Source organism: Protopterus annectens, chromosome 10.part0 (assembly GCF_019279795.1).
Source record: "Protopterus annectens isolate FY-2018-M chromosome 10.part0, PAN1.0, whole genome shotgun sequence".
Taxonomy (NCBI): domain Eukaryota; kingdom Metazoa; phylum Chordata; order Ceratodontiformes; family Protopteridae; genus Protopterus; species Protopterus annectens.
In genome coordinates, this window is record NC_056744.1 from 983,671,479 (window position 1) to 983,690,087 (window position 18,609).

Sequence of the window (18,609 nt, forward strand, 5' to 3'; positions counted from 1 at the left end):
CCCAGGCAGACAGATACTGGATCCCTTTAGAATGACACCAGAAGCTTAGCCAATTGTTGAAGTCAATAATTTTGTCCTTGTACTGCAGCATCATTCTGGGTGATGGTAGAATGCTACTCAGGGCTAGGATCATACCTGCCTGGGCTACAAGATCAGAGAACTCTTCATCAGGATGTATAAAAACTTTATTATTGGCAATATACTTGCAAAAATGGCAATGTCTACAACCAAATGTTCCTTGTCTCTTAGAAATAGTTTTGCTGGTTACCATGCCAGTTCTATGGCAAAACCTACATTTTAATGATTTCAAATTTTTATAAGTAACTTTTGGATATGTCCCCACAACTTGCTCTTTCCCACTATTTACTTTTAGGACATGCCAGTTCTTACGCATAATATCCATAACTTTCTTATTGTCAAAGGTATAAGGTAGACATAATCTACATTCTTTTTTGCGATAACCAGTGGCATATTCCTTTCTGAAAAATAAGGTTTACCTCTACCTTCCCTTTCCCTATGGGCCATTTGTAAATGTTCATCACATTCAGCCTCAGTATATCCTCTATCCTTGAACTCTTTCTTTATTAAGGCTACTTGCTGGAACATTGTACTGTCTTTGGTGGTAAGTCTAGAAGTACATAGAGCCTGTCCTTTCAAAATATTTTTAAATACATATGTAGGATGCATTCTAGAACGTGATAAAAGGTTATTCTTCCTACATTATTTCTTGTAAACCTGAGTGTGCAGAACATGCCCTTCTCTTGTTAGCTCGACATCTAAAAAATCAATCTCATAAAGAGATGTACATGTAGTAAAGTTCAAGAAAGAGTTACTCTCATTTAAAAAAGAAACAAACTGCTCAAATAGTTCTTTGGAACCTCTACAGATAAAAAAAACATGTATCATCCACAAAACGACTATAATGTAACAAATTTCTGCTATAAGTAACATTATTCAACAACAGCACAGTATATTCCCATTGTGCCATTACAATATTAGCATAAGAGTTGGCACATGGTGTGCTTATGGCCACTCCATATTGTTGAATGTAAAATTTCCCTTCAAACACAAATACATTATTGATAAGCACCATTTCCAACAACATACATATAGTCTGTATGCATCCATTATCAAAATCACTTATGACTTTGCAAGAAATCTCATATGTTTGGTATGCATGTAAATAACAAGCATACATCCATAGTAAGTTACATATCTGTAGCACACAGTGGCACCTTCTGTAGTTTATATAGCATGGTAAGAAAATGCTGTTAGTGTTTTTAAAATAGTGGATGACTTCATTAATAAAGAATGTACAGTTTTTTCTAAATGGATATTATCAGTATATTTGCAACAGCATGATGAGATGGTTTATGTATGATGCATATTATACTGTTTAGATATCTGCAATATATGCCTTATTTATTATATCTGAAATTTATTATATAAATCGTGGTTGGAACATACTAAAAATGTGCTAATTTTGCTAAAGTGTTAGGTTACTTGAAATCATTTGGTTTCCACTAATTATTTAATTAGAGGGAAAAAGGTTGCTAGCAGTGATTGGTTTAACAGTGTTTAAAATGTTAAGGCTTGTGATAGAATTTTATGTCTGAAGTGTAGGAGTACTACGCGAAAACACTTACATGTTTTTTACTAAATAAATTGTTTGGTTTTATGCCATGCATGTCCTTTGCCTGCTTGGATTTCTTGCATATTGAAACAGATACTTTATATAAGCATATATTACAAGCTGACTGCACACATATTTTTAAGTTTAGTGTTTTAGAACTAGTATCTGTTAGTGTAAGGGTGGTGCAGCGGTTATCGGTGTTGCCTCACAGTAGGAGGTTCTCCGGCTCGATTTTCGGCTGGAGCGCCTTCTGTGTGGAGTCTGCATGTCCTCCCCATGGTTGAGTGACGTTTAAAGACATGCAGGTAGGTGTGTGCGTGAATGGGTGTGCCTTCATTGAAGGTTGGGCTTCTGGCTGGCACCTCCGCACCTAATCAAATCTACTGCCAATCATAAGCAGACTGGCATTCCAGTGTGGCGACCCCTAACCAGGAAAAGCCGAAAGACAGTACTGTCTGTTAGTGTAAGGGGTGGGGATGAATTTTTGTGGACAGAAAGGAGTATAATTAGATTTGCAGATTTTGAGCTGATTCTCCTCCAAGATTGAATGGAATGTGTAGTTTGAAACCTGTTTTAAAATCTAGAGACATCAAACAGTTGTTTTCTTGTTCAAACTGTATTTTTATACATTATTTAAGATTATTTCTTTAAGATTTTAGATCTGCTATAAACATTCTTGTCATTGGTTGATTCTGGTTATGTGATGCATAGATTGAATGTATTTAAAAGTTGCTGCTCTAACATTTTAGTATACCAGAGGGGAAGCACTGTTGTTTTTGTTTGTTTATTGAATAAACTTCTTGTTCATGGTGCCCTTGTGCACAGAGTTGTTTGATACAAAGAAAATAAGGGACTCAGAAATTCAAGGATATAATTTGTATGTTAATCAAGAAAAGCTCTCATTATTTACAGATATTTTGTACTTGATAAATCCAGAAAAGGGCATCTGGATGTTGTGAGACATTTTGAGACAGGTAAAAGTGTTTTCAGGATGTATAATTAGTGAAGATAAAACAAAGGCTATAGCCACAAGTTATGAATCCACATGGGGATTGGTTTAGCAGTACCCCGATTTATGGGGATGTGATAAGATGAAGATTTTTAAGAGTTTGGATTAAAAAAAAACACCTGTTATGGCAGCTGAGAATATGTGGGAAATGACTTAAAAGATAATACAAAAACTGAGAAATTGGAAGCTCTTGTTTATGGATATGTTTAAGATACAAGTAGTGAAAATAATTTTAGTCTTTTTAGCTTTATGTAAAGGTCAAGCATATTTTTATTAACCAGAGTAGAAGTTGTGGACAGTACTTACATCAGTAAAGAACTGAAGGAATTTATTTGGGAGGTGAAGAGTTGAGTGGAATAAAATGATCCTCCAAACAGAGTAATGTAGTTTGGGATTACTTGATTTGAAGGGATATTTAGAGGTATGCAGTTAAGGCTGATATACATAATGCAAGAAAAAGGGTATAATTTAAAGTGAAAGTGGAAATGGATGATGATGAAGGATGGGAGTTCAGGAAATAAGGAGAGAGCTGGATTTTGGATGCCGGTCCTTAAGAAAAGAAAGAAGAAAAAGAAAAAACATACAGAACATTATTATTCATAAAGTTGTAGAATGTTTTCTAAGAACTAAGCCAAAATGGGAATGGAGAAAGAAGGATGTTCTTCGTCTCCCATTGCTGCAGTCCTGACATATGGGGTATTCCGCTGTCCACAATCGGCCCGAATACCAAAGGGCTAGAACCGGCGTCGGTCATCGGCGCCCGAGACTGATGTCAGTACGTGTCAGTACAAATGCGCATGACCGACGCCATAACCACAGTCTTTCTTGCCGCGTGGTCCTAAGCAGAAGCAGCATTTGCAAGTGCCGTTCGGCGTTCTGGAATTGTTGGTTTTCGAGTTTCAGACCGGAGACCAAGTTGGGCTAAGTACCCCGTTGGGGACACTTTTGTCTTTTTCTTGCCTCAGTATTGACGGATGTCAGAAAAAGTTAATAACTGTATTTCTTGTGGGAAACAGATTCCTCATAGGGATTACCATTCACTCTGTATTCCTTGTTTGGGGCCTGAGCACGACGTTGTTGGGTGTCGCTTTTGTGCTACTTTTAACAAGCGTACTATTAAACGTCGGTTGGACTGTGCTAGGCTAGTGTTTGGTAAACGTTGTAATTACAACATGCCGTCGGATTCGCTGACGCCTGGTTCTTCTAAAAAACGCAAAGAGAAGGCTTTGCGGTCCAAACAGGATGAGTCGTCCACTCCGGACGCCGGTTCTGTAGAACCACTGACTGCTTCAGCGGCTCCTTCTGAAAGTTTACCAGAGTCTCAAGGGGAGCCTTTGTTACTACAGGAAGTGGCTTCTCCTGTGTTAGGCCAGGCTGAGGGTGCTTCTCTGTTGTCAGTGGTTCCCTCCCCTCATAGGGTAGTTAGGCCTCCTCCTTCTCAAAGCAAAGCCCATTCTAAGTCCAAGTCTGCCCCGGCTGGTGCTAGTCCCCAGGGTCCAGCTCCTAGGAAGCACATGTTAAAGATGGCTGAAGATTTGATTACTTTAATTAGGGGTTCTATGCCCCCCCCTGCGAAGAGGCCCAGGGTGGAGGCAGAGTTGGAGGGTTTAGTTCAGTCTTCCAATGAGTCAGATTCCTCTGTAGAAGAAATTCAGGATTCCCCTCCCTATTCTGATTCGGAGGCTGAGGACACTATTCCCTCTGCGTCCCCTCCAGAAGATTTTTCTTTCTCTGAGACTTTGCATTCCATGCGGGAACATTTCAAATGGGAGGGCCAGGATTATTCTGATTCTCGAAAAAGGCTAAGAGAATTCTTGTTTTTGCCTCAGCATAGGCCCTTGGCTATTCCCCCTGTACTGGATGTTGTTCAGGATGTCTTTTCTGAGGCTGCCCTTAACCCAGATTCTCTGCCTCCTGCCCCGGTTAAACCAGATAGATACTACAGGGTGCCGGAAGCTCACAAGTACTTATATAAAAGTCCTAGGGCTGATCCAGAAACTGTTACTCAAGGCCCCAAAGGTGTTAGGGCTTCTGTGGTTAAGAATCCAGTTCCTCTGGACAAGGATGCTAGGGCCCTGGATAGGTGGGGTAAAAAATTGTATACCTCTTCTACTTTGGCTATGAGAGGTTTAAATTGTCAGTTTCATATGCTCAGGTATCAAAATTATTTGCTGGGCCAATTGAAATGTAAAGTAGATGCTTTGGCTGAAGGTATTGAATGTAAGGAGCTTCAGGATTTAGTGCATGCTTCAGACCAAGTTGGTAAGCATTCTTTGCAGTGTGGTTTTGATGCTTTACAGGCTTCTTCCAGGGTGGCTGCTACTAGTTCAGTTGTTCGCAGGCATGCCTGGCTTAAAGATCAGACCTTGTCAGAGCATGTTAAGGCTCGAATTATGGATGCTCCTCTGCAATCTGATGTTCTTTTTGGCCCTCCAGTAGAATCAGTTTTGAAAAAAATGGAGGAAAAAGCTAAGTCTGTGCAGACAGTTAAGGACTTTTTACAGGTTCAGCCTCCTAAGTTCAGTAGGAATTGGCCTGCTAAGGGATGGTCTTTCCCCTCTTCGGATTATCACTCTAGGGGCAGGTCGAGGCGAGGTAGAGGTAGGGCTTCCTCTCAGGGCCCTGTTACTTCTAGGTCTTTGAGTTCTTCTACCCCTTCTGCTGGGGAGGGTAGGGGTCAGTCCTTTCGGAAACAGACCCAATGACCTGTGTCTTCAGCTGCCGGACTCTGCCTTGCTGGCAGCTCCTCTAGGAGGAAAACTGGGACTTTTCAAAAGGAATTGGCATTTGGTTACCCAAGACAAATGGGTATTGGACATAATAAATCGAGGCTACAAATTTTATTTTCACGCATTCCCTCCTTTCAAGGGTATGCCGGATGTGCCTCATCAGCAAAGACTGGAAGCACAGGCACAAATTTCTTCTCTGCTTCAGTTGGGAGCAATACAGGAAGTACCTTCTGCAGAAAGAGGCACAGGGTTTTATTCCGCCTTTTCTTAGTGCCAAAGAAAGGAAATACTTGGAGACCAATTCTGGATTTGTCCATTCTAAACACCTTTCTGGAAATTCCAAAATTCAAGATGTTAACACTGCAACAGCTGTTACCTATGCTGGGCAAAGATCACTGGATGGTGACTCTGGATCTCAAAGAGGCCTATCTTCACATTCCTATCAGGCCCAGTTGCAGGAAATTCCTGAGATTTGAATGGGAATTTGCATTATCAGTTCTCTGCATTGCCCTTTGGCTTGTCTACTGCGCCCAGGGTATTCACAAAAGTCCTGGCTCCAGTAATAGCTTTTCTCAGACTAAAAGGAATTCAAATTTATCCTTATCTGGACGACTGCTTGATTCTGGCTCAAGGCAAGCACGAACTTCTTCAACATCTGCAGTATGTAATGACAGTTTTAAGATGCCTAGGGTATTCTGTGATCGAAATAAAGTCCAGTCTAGTACCCTCACAAGAGATGTGTTTTCTGGGTGTAAGACTGAATACAGCTGCTCAGATGGCATTTCTTACCCCGGACAAACAAAGAAATCTTCACCTTTACTTCCAACAGCTATCAGTAATGTCCAGGCTGACTGCAAGGACAGTCCTTCAAGCCTTGGGGTTCATGGCATCTTGCATTCTAGTACTTCCCAATGCCAAACTGTATATGAGGAAGCTACAATGGTATCTCAAAAGTGTTTGGACTCAACACAGGCACGATTTGGACACTGTCATTCGGATTCTACCTTGCATTCAGAAAGAATTTGTGTGGTGGGCTCAGGAATGTCACCTAAACAAGGGACTCTCTGTGACCCAACCAGAGGCAAGTCAGATATTAATGACAGACGCCTCGGAGTCAGCTTGGGGAGCTCATTTCAAAGGAAAATGGATTCAAGACCTTTGGCCCCCAGAGCTACTTCACTTGCATATCAACATGAAAGAGATGCTGGCAGTTCAATTTGCTTTGGAAGCATTCAAGGGCCTACTTCAACCAGGACTGGTGTTGATTCGAACAGACAACACGACTGTCATGTGGTACATCAACAAGCAGGGGGGAACTCATTCTTACCCTCTTTGCAGACAAGCAATGCTGTTATGGGAAACTGCTTTAAATCTGCACATCACTCTTCGAGCACAGTTTCTGCCAGGAGCACAAAATTCTTTAGCAGATGCTCTGAGCAGACAGATTGTGGATCCTCACGAATGGAAGTTGGACCCTCAGGTATTTCTTCAGTTGACCATGGCTTGGGGAACTCCAGACATAGATCTGTTCGCTTCTCCTCTGAATTTCCAACTGCCACTGTTTTGCACAAGGCTGTTTCATCCAAAAGCCTGGAAAATAGATGCACTATCCTTCAGTTGGAGCAACCTTCACGTGTATGCTTTTCCTCCTTTGCCTCTTCTTCCAAAGGTGCTGTTGAAAGTCAGGAGGAACAAACCTTGCATGATCCTTATAGCACCGGATTGGCCTCGTCAGCATTGGTACCCTCTGTTGAGGAGCTTAATTCAGGGAACACCTTGGCCATTACCACGGATTCCTCACTTATTGTCTCAGGAAAACAATCATTTTCTCAATGTCAGGGTGCAATCCCTACACCTGACAGCCTGGCGCATTCTGTTTTAGAGAAGGAGGGCCTTCAGCTCCCTCAACAAGTTTTGGATGTTATTTTGGAAGCCAGGCGTCCTAGTACTCGAAAAGTTTATGCTGATAAATGGAAGAGATTTTTTCTTTGGAGTTCAGCTAAAGGCTTTGATGTCACATTGCCTAATTTGAGTTGTACATTGCAATATTTGACTATTTTATTGGACAAGGGTTTGTCCTTCTCTTCTGTAAAAGTGCATGCTGCAGCTATTTCTGCTCACTATGATTGTGACCCTCCTTTATTTTCACATCCATTGGTTAAACAGTTTCTTAGAGGGGCAAAGAATATAAGACCCCCACGGAGGGCTCCTACTCCTACCTGGGATCTTAATTTTGTTTTAGAAAAGCTGACTCTGTCTCCTTTTGAACCTGCAGCTACAGCTGAATTGAAGTTGTTGTCTTGGAAGACTGCTTTTTTATTGGCTGTTACTTCTGCTAGACGGGTATCTGAATTACAGGCCCTCATGGCAGTGGAACCTTTTCTGATTTTTCACCAGGACAGAGTTTCCTTACGTACTAATCCTACTTTTCTGCCTAAGGTAATTTCTAATGTGGCATTGAACCAATCTATACATTTGCCTACTTTTTATGCTAATCCCCAAAATGAAGGGGAAAAAGTTTTGCATTCTTTGGATGTACATAGGCAGTTAAGATATTATTTGTTCAGAACCAAAGAGTTCAGAAGATCTCAGCAATTATTTGTTTCGTTTGCTTTGACTTCACGAGGGAAAGCTGTCTCGAAACAAACTATTTCCAAGTGGATTGGCCATTGTATTGCTTTTTGTTACTCTCATCATGGAAAGGAGGTTCCAGTTGGGATCAGGCCTCATTCTAGTAGGGCTACGGCCACCTCTACTGCTTTTTTGAGAGGGGTAGCTACTAAAGACATTCTAGAGGCAGCTACTTGGAGTTCTGTACATACCTTTACAAAGCATTATCATTTACCTCTTTATTCTAGGTCTAGGGCTGGGTTTGCCACTGCAATCTTACAGAGCATGTTAGCAGCTCCTAATGCTCCTTAGTTGGCCTACCTCCCTTTTTTCCGTTGCTCTGGGATTCTACCCATATGTCAGGACTGCAGCAATGGGAGACGAAGAACATAGTACAGTTTTGTACCTACCATAAATGTAGATGTTCGAGGATCTCCATTGCTGCAGTCCGATTTTCCCTCCCTCCTTCCCCCTTTTTTCTTTTTAGGTTGGGGTTTGGGTGGTGTTTTTTGCATTCTGACGTCTGAGGCAAGAAAGACTGTGGTTATGGCGTCGGTCATGCGCATTTGTGCTGACACGTACTGACGTCAGTCTCGGGCGCCGATGACCGACGCCGGTTCTAGCCCTTTGGTATTCGGGCCGATTGTGGACAGCGGAATACCCCATATGTCAGGACTGCAGCAATGGAGATCCTCGAACATCTACATTTATGGTAGGTACAAAACTGTACTTTTTGCCAGTAGGAATGACTTGCAAGTAGGGCTACAGAAAATAGGCAAGAGCAGGCTGGACTTCACTGGAAAAAATGGCAAGGGAATTGAGGTACTGGGAGGAAATAACTAGCAAGAGAGAGATAATAGAGTGGGATGAGAAGAAGATATTGGAACTGCTGGTTAGAGTTTGCTTTCTCTAGCAGGGACTGATGTCAGAATATAGGCAAAGAGAAAGAGATGGGGGAATCTTAAGTAAAAGAACTGTTTTGGTAGAATGTTTAGTCAAATTTAGAACAGAAGATGCTGTTAAAAAAGGGATAATTAGTAAGGCGTATAAAATATTGCATGATAGGCTCTAAGTAACAATCAAAGGAGGTTAGAAAAGTTTGGGAAGAGAGAATTAAAAAAAAAACAAGTAGAAACTTTGCAGTGTGGAGGGTGTGATGTTCACTTCCTAAATTATGTTATGCACTTATTTTACAGTTTGATTTTTATTAGGTGAACTATGTGCTACAAAATAATCAAATAGAAAATAGTAGGTAGTCCACAGTTGAGTTAAAAATGGAATTTCTTTATTGTAACACAAACACTCCTAGTTGAGTATAATGAAAAGCATCAAAAACATTCCTTTTTTATGTATAATCAGGTTGTTGGGACCAAGGGAGTAGTTACAGAGGGTGGTTCTGTTAAGAGCAGTAAAATTATTAAAATACTTCCTTTAGCCAAGTCCCCCTTCCCCCTTAACACCATAGTGTAATCAGAGACTGCTACCTAAAACTGAATCTAGAAAGTTAGAGACAAATTACAATCTAAGACCTGTTTTATTAACACTTTGTATAGGCTAACCAACTAATCAGAAATTTATTAAGAAGCAAACTAAAAATGACTGAATAACAAAAAGATCTACCAATAGACATCTACCAGAATAACTATTAATAAACAACTTTTAACAAAGATTGCTTTTGTATCAAATAAATAAAATATAAGAGAATATAAAAACAATTTACAAGGGAAAATGGGAGGACATATATTTGACTCCCAAGTATGTAACAAAATACTGAAGTGTTAGGATTTTTGCTTGGAAGCGTTTGTGTAGGTATTTTACATATACCCCAACAGACTTCAAAGAATTCTTCCTCATGTAGAGACACTAAATGTTGGAGGTGTGATGGAGAAGAAAGTAGTAACTGGGAACGTGTGTTTTTTGAAGTGTAAAGATTTGGCAGATTTAAAAATTCCCTACAGGGTACATTGAAATTAACATTTTTTGGGAGCAAATGCCTGTTACTAGGGACATTATTCTTTTCAGCTTGGACACTGGATCTGAATTGCTTAGACACAATAAGACATTATTAAATTGAATTATTTTGGTTGCCAAAAAAAACAGTTACTAGAAAATGGAAATCAAATGAATTTTAAATATCGAATCTTGTAAAAGAGATAAAAGAACTGAATGCAGGATCTTTAGAAAAGGGAAGGAGCAAATTACAATGGAACTTGTGAGAAAAACACATGCAAAATGATGATGATGAAGAGGAGGAGTGAGGTTTAAAGAAAGGCAGGAGTTGAGCAATTTATATAATGTTGGACTGAATGATAGTTGTTATAAAGAAAAGATGTGTCTAATACATAATGTATGTAAATGAAAAAAGGTTTAATGTGGTTGGTTTTCTATTAATGTATGTATGTCTATGTCGTAAACAATAATTAAACAAAGATGTTAAAAAAGATGTAGGACAGATCTAATCTTGGAAACTGAACATACTTTTTTTAAAGAACTGTTGATGGCTAAATGGTTGCCTGTGTTGAAGAGCAAAATCCTTGTGCTGTCTTGTGCCAACACGCAAGCAACGTGTTGTTCCAGTTGAATTGCTTTGCAGACTGTATGTAGAGTAATCAGAACTTCAAGTAGATGTTCCGACAGAAATGAGCACTGTTGAAACTGAAAGCGGTGATAAGTAACTGACAGCATCAGTGAGTTGCAGCGCAACTTCAAACATCTCATTCAGCACAGATAATGGTAATGTTTGTGGAATGCATTTTGTAGTGGAACCAAGTAGGAATGGTTGGGTTGGCTTTGTTTGGTTACTCAGGCTTTGCCCTCTTGACCAAACCATGCGAACCGTGGGTAAATCCAGCATTACCCACATTGGCAACCGTGGGTTATTGCTGTAATAACAGTACTTTCATTGCTGTTTGTAATGTTCAAAGCAGTATCCTGTACTATTTTCATTGGTCCTTTGGATATTGTACATATGGAACTCACACGCTAACTTTGTGTTATTTTGTTTTACTGTAAAGTGCAATGCACTGTGCCATAAATCCATTCAGGACCTCCCCCCAGTCAGACATCTCAGAATAAAGATCTTCAGCAGCGCATTAGTGCTGTGTTGCTAAAAATGTGTGTATCATTGTTTGTTTTTAATTCAGCAGTACATTGTTAAATGTTGTTTTCCATGGACATTTTAAAATGCCTGCTTTTGTCATAGCTGCACTCCAGTCAGAGATGCACAGTTTGGGAATATAAGAACTTCATTTATAGTACCATATTGTTAACTGTGTGCATTCTGCCTGATTAAATGCAAAACAGACTCACATCTCTAGTGTTTCCATCATGGTAACGTGCAAAGTTAAGTATCACAACTCCATCATCTCAGAATATTACTTGTTACCACACAGAAGTGGTATGTTGCTAACAATTTGTGTGTCATTCTTTTTTTAAATTCATTATAAAGTGCAAGTTAGAATACTGTAGCTGTAGTGGGGCACATACTGCAATACCAGATGTTGATTTTCTGGAATTATTTTAAAATACTGTATTGTACTTCTCTTTAACTATGTGTTAGTTGACTTGGGACTCATAGCCATCCCCAGGGAGCATTTCAGATCATGATACTGCTGTGTTGCCTTTTTTATTTCTCTCCCTTTTTTATTTCAACAGTCTACTGTTAAATGTTGCTTTTTGGCAGTCTTTTAAATTGCTGAGTCTTGCTTTGTATATAAGAACTACTTTTTTAATCCTTAAACTTTTTCTGCTGTTAGTAAATGTTAAACTGTGAATGTAAAAAGAAGCTGATTTGAAATTGGCAAATGCTTGTTTTTTTTTTATTCCAGCATGACTCAGTGGGTACTATAGCACTGTTTTTTGTGGCTTACTACAAGGGAGCAATTAAATATGTGTAATTGTTTTGTCTGCTGCACCTTTTCCCATATTTAAAGACTTTTGATGCATTAACCTGTTACACTGTGTGCAATTACCCTATTTTATTACCTAGAAGGTTATGTTTTTGCATTGGGCTTGTCTTACAAGGATCCTGTTCATCCATTTGTCCAGTTCGACAGTTTGGTACCACAATGCTGCTCATATCCAATCTGGCCATTAGCTGATGCTCCAGTGCCTCGAGATCCTTCAAACCATTCCCATAATCTCCTGTGATTATTCCCTTCAGATCTCATTTGTTGCCATTATGAACAGATCTGTACTTAGCTGACAGTTAAGTGCTCTTTACTTTTCTTGTAAAATTTGCTAGAGTAGGTGATATTTTTTTTATTTACACACTTTTTCCATAGTTTAATGTGCTGATTGGGCTTTATTTGGATTCTTCTTTTCTTTTTTATTGTTATTGTTATACCTTCGAGTGCCTCACCTTCTACAGTGCTTGGATGGTAACCTTGCATTTTCATCTGTATTTAAAATAACTACAACTATACTAAAATTTTAGTTTTTTAGTTATTAGTTGCCTAAAATCTGTTAATTAACATGTAACATCTGTGATGCACACAATATATGTGTGTGTGTGTGTATATATATATATATATATATATATATATATATATATATATATATATATATAGATAGAGAGAGAGAGTCCATGGTGATGGACAGGAATGGGTAACCAAATGTTGCCTCTGGAATCTTTACCCTCAGAACTTAATTCACATAAATAGTTTCCAAAGGGACCTAACCAAACCAGCTATGGATACCTTGGGCCAACCCATTACTTAAGAGTCTAATAAACAGCTAACGGGGTGCTGTGAATACTATGCTCAGCATCACAAACATCTTTGTGCATTTATCATGTAATGCAGCCAATGGAGCAGCCAGGATAGCAGACACTAGCATAACCCTCCAATTCCAAGTTTGGCTCTGCTTGTATGACTTTGCAGATAATTTTAAGGCATCCTTTACTAATATCCCCTTTGATAGATCTTCACTGTTTGGTCCTACAGAAAAGGAAAATCTGACAAGATGTGAACGGGATGGGAATATGCTGTCTGCTGTGGGATTCAGATTTGAGAACCTTCACAGATCCTTCGATAGAAGTAGGAAGGGCTTCAATCCCTTTGCTTCAGGAAATCCCAGTATCAACCATTTAACTCCTTCTTTGATAAGGGTGGCTGTGGCAGAGATTGTTCCTTCAATAGATGCCAAGCACAAAGTTAAAGGGGTCTGCAAAACCAGTGTACAGAAAACTGTTCTGAGGAAAGAAAAATCAACATTGGAGGCTTGCCCAACTATCCACCTTTGGAGGCAGACAGGGTGCAGTTAGCTATCCATGGTATTCAAGCAGAATAACTGATTATATCCAGTGAGTAATACCATACCATTTTTTTCAAATATTACTCAAAAGCCACTGTTACCAGATGTTTCATCTCACCAAATTTGAGGGGTTCTATAGTAGGTGTCTGTCCTCCTTCACAAAAGGGCCATCCAGGAAGTACCACCAAACTTTTGAGGGTCAGGAGTATATTCAATATTATTTTTGTTTCCAAAAAAAGAACAAGGATCTATGGCCAGTTTTGGATCTCATTGGACTAAACTTATTTGTGAAAAGACCCCTTTCAGTGTGGTCACAGTTTTGGCAGTTTTTCCATACCTCAAGGCAAATGACTGAAAGTACTTTATAGGTTTCCAGGATGCCTATCTCCACATAAAGATTTTAAATAAGTCCTGGAGGTTTCTGTGCTCTCAGATAGAGGCTAGTCATTACTATTTCAAGGCCTTGCTCTTTTGACTAACAACTACTTGGGTGTTTAGTGGTCCTCAGTCTTCTTTACACCTTTTCCCCTGATAGCAAAGTTTCTACAGAAAGCTTCTGCTTGCAAATCACAAGAAATTCTTATTGCTCCATACTGGCCAAAAATGGGTCTGATTTCTGCTACTCAGGTTTTATCTAAGGAAGCCCCCTTGGCTTCTACATCTACAGCTGGATTTCTTGTCACCCCTCTCTGGACAACCTCACCCAGACCTTTGCCATCTCAAGTTAATCACATGATTTCTGCAATTTCAGTAATGGCCAGACATACAACTCTTTTGGAGAAGATAGTCAACATTTTATCCATCTCTCAGAAAGAGCTAGAAAAGTAAATGGAAAACTTTTTCTGTTTGGGCCTCTAATCAAGGTTTTGGTTCCTTTATCACTTCTATTGCAGATGTCCTGCAGTTCATGTCTTCATAATTTGACACAGGATTTAGTTGCTTTACCATCAGAGTTCAGTTAGCTGCCACCTCTGATTGTCACTCTGGCTACCAAAACAATACCCTGGCCTTTCTTGAACTGTGCAAGATGTTTCTCAAAGGAATACTCCTCCTTGGAACTTAAATTTAGTTGCGGAACAGTAACCAAACCTCCTCCTTTGCAAACCTTAAGTTTTTGCCTTGGAAAACAATTATTTTGGTGACTATGACATCAGCTAGATGAAGTTCAGAAATTCATGCCTTGTCTGTCACTGCTCCATATTTGATCTTTCACAAAGTTGGTCATCTTAAGAATGAACCCAACATTCATTCCTAAAGTGGCTTCTGAAAATAACGTTAACCAAGTCCATTTAACCTCCAGTGTAGTTCTTAAATTATTCCAACAGATGGGAGTATTGACTACACAGCTTAGATGTTCACAGACAACTCTGGTTCTGTCTTCACAGGACCAAGTCCTACAGGAAGGATACCCATTTTTTTAAATTTTGCTCCGAAGAGACTGGAGTCTAGTGTTTCTAAACAAGCACTGTCCAGATGGCTTTCAGATTGTGTCTGTTTTTCTACTCCAGCAATAACAGGGTCCTAAGTTCAAAGCCTAAGGCCAATTCCATTAGTTCTATGACAACTACTTTTGCCTTTTTAGGAATTCTTCCATTGATGATATTTGTGCAGCAGCAATGTGGTGTATTTTGCATACATTTTCCAATCACTATAAATTCATTTCGAAAACTAGAGCCGCATTTGGAGTTTTGGTTCTGAAAGGTATGATTCTACCCAAGATTCAGTTAGTTTGAGATTCTATCCCAACTATTGGTTGGACAGATGGATGAAATAACATGAGGAAGTTATATGAGCATCATAACACTGGATCCTTTTCATCCACGTTTGCCAATATGACACCCCTCCTTCCATCCCCCATCCAAATTATCACATATTCTATGTATGATTCCATAAGCTATTGCTGTTTTTCCTGGTACATGTAGTTACTAGGCAGCAAACATGATACAAATGGAGTAATCAGAGGGGATTACGGGAAGGGTTTGAAGGAGCTTGAGGCATTGGAGCACTAACTAATGGCTGAATCTGGTCTGAGTAGTGGCTCAGTTCCCAACTATCATGTCAGATGGGCTTGAATGAAAAGTATCTAGTATTATAGTAAGTACATAACTACCATTTTTGCATTATAATGTTATTTAACCTTTATGAGCTTTCTTACTACTAAGCCATTGAATGGGTGAGGCTGCAGAAATATTTGTCCATCATGCTGATTTAGTTATAAATTTCGGTGTAACCATGATATCTTATGAAAATGTGTATTTGGAGGGTGTCTGTTAGGTGTTTAAATAGTAGTTTTGTCTGCAGTGTTTTTGAGTGTGGAATTAGATCAAAAGCACTTTTTGACAAGTGCTGTTTATATTGAAAGGGGAAAGTCAAATGTATACTGTTAAGATAAGTCAGATGTGTGTATGTATGGGTACACACACACACACACACACACACACACACACACACACACACACACACACACACACACACACACACACACACACACACACACACACACACCACTCTTTGAAAATTGTGTGCTGTGAGGAATGTAGAACATTTCTCACACTAAACTAGTCATACAAAATGAACTTCAAAGTGATTATTTTTCTTTGTTTGGAAAAGTAATTTTAACAAAGAAATTATTTCTGTGCTTTTTAAAAGCTACAAATGTTATTTTTATTCATCTCTGTGCTTTCTGTATTTTTCAGAGATTCCTGGAACCACCCCATGTACATCATGACAGATTACTGCCAGTGTCTATACTTGGGTTTATTGTAAACTTGATAGGAATATTTGCCTTTCAGCATGGGGGACATGGGCATTCTCATGAAGGAGGTATGTTCACTATGCTTATCTTTGCTTATATTGTATTATTTCAGGTATTTAACAGTTTGTGTTTCGTAAAGGGAATTAATTCAGTGTTGGTGTATAATACATGCCACTCTGCTGGAATGAGAGGGCTGTATTTGGTTTTCATAGGTGTAGAGGCCCACTGTTTAAACAAGTTCATGTGGATTGCAGAGTAGCTTTTGCCCTGCAGGTCTTTAAGATTGCTTGACCAATATTACAAGAAAAGAAACTGGTTGGCTGAGGTTAGTTGAAAGTGGTCTGGGTACTACTTCATCATGGAAGAAGTTTATTGGAATCTTTTATTTAACAATTCCATGTTTTATGTAATTTCTCTTGGTTTAATTTCTCCACGCCTTTTGGGTTTCTAGTACCATGATGGGAATGGACCCTATTCCTAAGTCAAAGTGTGATTAAATTTCATGAAATTAGTATTGTTTCAGTCTTTGATATTAGCCAAAAGTGTTCTTAGCAGCACCTGTAATGTGCCAGAATTGACTCTTCCTGTAATTCATATGAAGTTACATGTATTGGTAGCATAGCAAATAAGACTGTAAATTCTTTTTTATGAGACCCATTGCTCTTACTACTATTGGAACTGTCTATATATCCTTCCACATTGCCCTCGTGTCTGTCCACAAATCCTAGAATTTTATGACTTTGTTTCTCTCTGTGTATGTAAGACACTGTAATCACTGGGTGTAGCAGTTTCAGTAATCAATGCTACTTTTGTCTTTTCATGGACTATTATATCTGTTTTTTTCACATTTGTTTTCTGAACTTTTGATAATGGGTGATCCCATGTGATATAAACTTCACCATTCTCTGTAATGCTTTGTGGCTTATGTTTCCACTGCTTCTCAGCTATTTCAGTATTGTAATGTTTGCACAATCACCAGTGCAGTAGTCTTGCCACATTTTTATGCTTTACAGTATGCAGGTACTCTGCCGTTAGTGTATCGCACCCAGCAACAAGATGTTCGACTGTTTCCAGTTCTGTTTTACAGAACCTGCATATGTCTTATTTCTCCTGGGTCTATATTATAAGAGTGAAGTTTTAAATAGTTGAATACCATATAGGCGACAACATATGGCTGAATATTTAAAACCTCGCAAGTGTGAACAGAGATCGCCGTAGGGAATTCTTCCCTTTACTTCAATGTAGTGCGATCTCAGAGTTGGTATATTTAAGTAGCGGGGGGGTGTGGAGGGTGCAGGGGGGCATGCCCCCCCTGTTCGGAGTGATCAGGTAGGTTTTTCTTTTATTTTTACATTTATTTTGCTTTCGACGTTTTACAAATTCGCTCATATGGTGTCGCCCTTATGGTGTTCGAAGTTGTAAAACTTTGTTCTTATAATATAGACCCATTTCTCCCATATGTTCAATGGACTTTCTGAACAAACATGTACAAAGTCCACTATTCTGGACCTCCAATATTAGCTTTTCATCTTTTGGTTTAAATTCACCTCTCCTTAACCATTCCTGCATCATATCCTGATTGACATGATGTTGCTCCAAAAGTTTTTTGTACTTACAACTATATTTATGCCTTTTACACAGTTCCTGCTTTCTCATCTGATCCTTCTCATTATGTTTTTTCTTTTTTTTTTTTTCCTTCATTTTTTTGGCACAATCAGTTGGTGCCTGATTTTTGTCTAATTCTATTTTTATTTCCATTCCCACTTGACACAGATATGATTCTGTTAAACTATGCAGGGAAGTAGTCTTAGACTTCTTCTCATGTTTTAAAACTTTCACTACGTTTAGAGCTGGGGAAGTCAGCAGATATGTATGCAGTCATGTGATTGCAGAGCTATACAAGCAGTCAGATGTTCATCGTGTTTCACTGTTGCAGTCATCACTGTAGAGTTTTTCCTCCCGGCAGGCAGTCCTTGGTCGGCCAGAATCCCAAAGTCTGGGTCCGGCGTCGGCTGTTCAGTCATCCTCCCTGACGTCAGAGCGCCAGGGGTACAAAGCTCCCAGCCGACACCATGTTCTCCAGTCTTTCTTGCCGTGCGGTGGAAGCAGTTCACAAGTGCCGGTCGGCTGACTCCTGATATTTTTGGTGCTTCATTCCAAAGACTTTCTTCTTCTTCTCAAAGCTAAGTACCCCGTTGGGGAAACTTTTTTCTTGCTCCAGTCCGATGTCAGAAAAAGTTAATAATTGTATTTCATGTGTGAAGCAATACCTCATAAGGATTTCCACTCTTACTGTATTCCTTGTCTAGGCCTGACTACGACGTAGCTATTTGTCGGTTTTGTGCTAGATTTAATCAATGTACTATTAAGCGGAGATACGATTTTGCTTTTCACTACTTTGGCAGGCGATTTAATTACATTATGTCGTCGAACACGCTTCCGACTACCGGAGTTCACAAAAAGCGCAAGGATAAGGACAGGCCTCTGAGGTCCAAATCAGACGACGGTTTACAAGCAGAGCCAGCTACAGGTTCAGCCGTCGTCAGTGAGGCGCTTTCGCAGCCCCTGTTGTCGGCCATTTCAGAACCGCTTGCCAAAACGGACTCCCACAAGGAGCCAA

At 39.4% G+C, this 18,609-nt stretch overlaps 1 protein-coding gene across 1 annotated transcript in view; it reads left to right on the forward strand.

The window, feature by feature from the left end:
• The window catches only part of SLC30A7 (solute carrier family 30 member 7), a 1,382,816-nt gene that overhangs the window by 410,961 nt on the left and 953,246 nt on the right, over positions 1-18,609 (forward strand). The window contains exon 5 of the mRNA XM_044085748.1: positions 15,931-16,057. Coding sequence (XP_043941683.1) covers positions 15,931-16,057 — 127 coding nt within the window. The remainder of the gene's footprint in view (positions 1-15,930; positions 16,058-18,609) is intronic.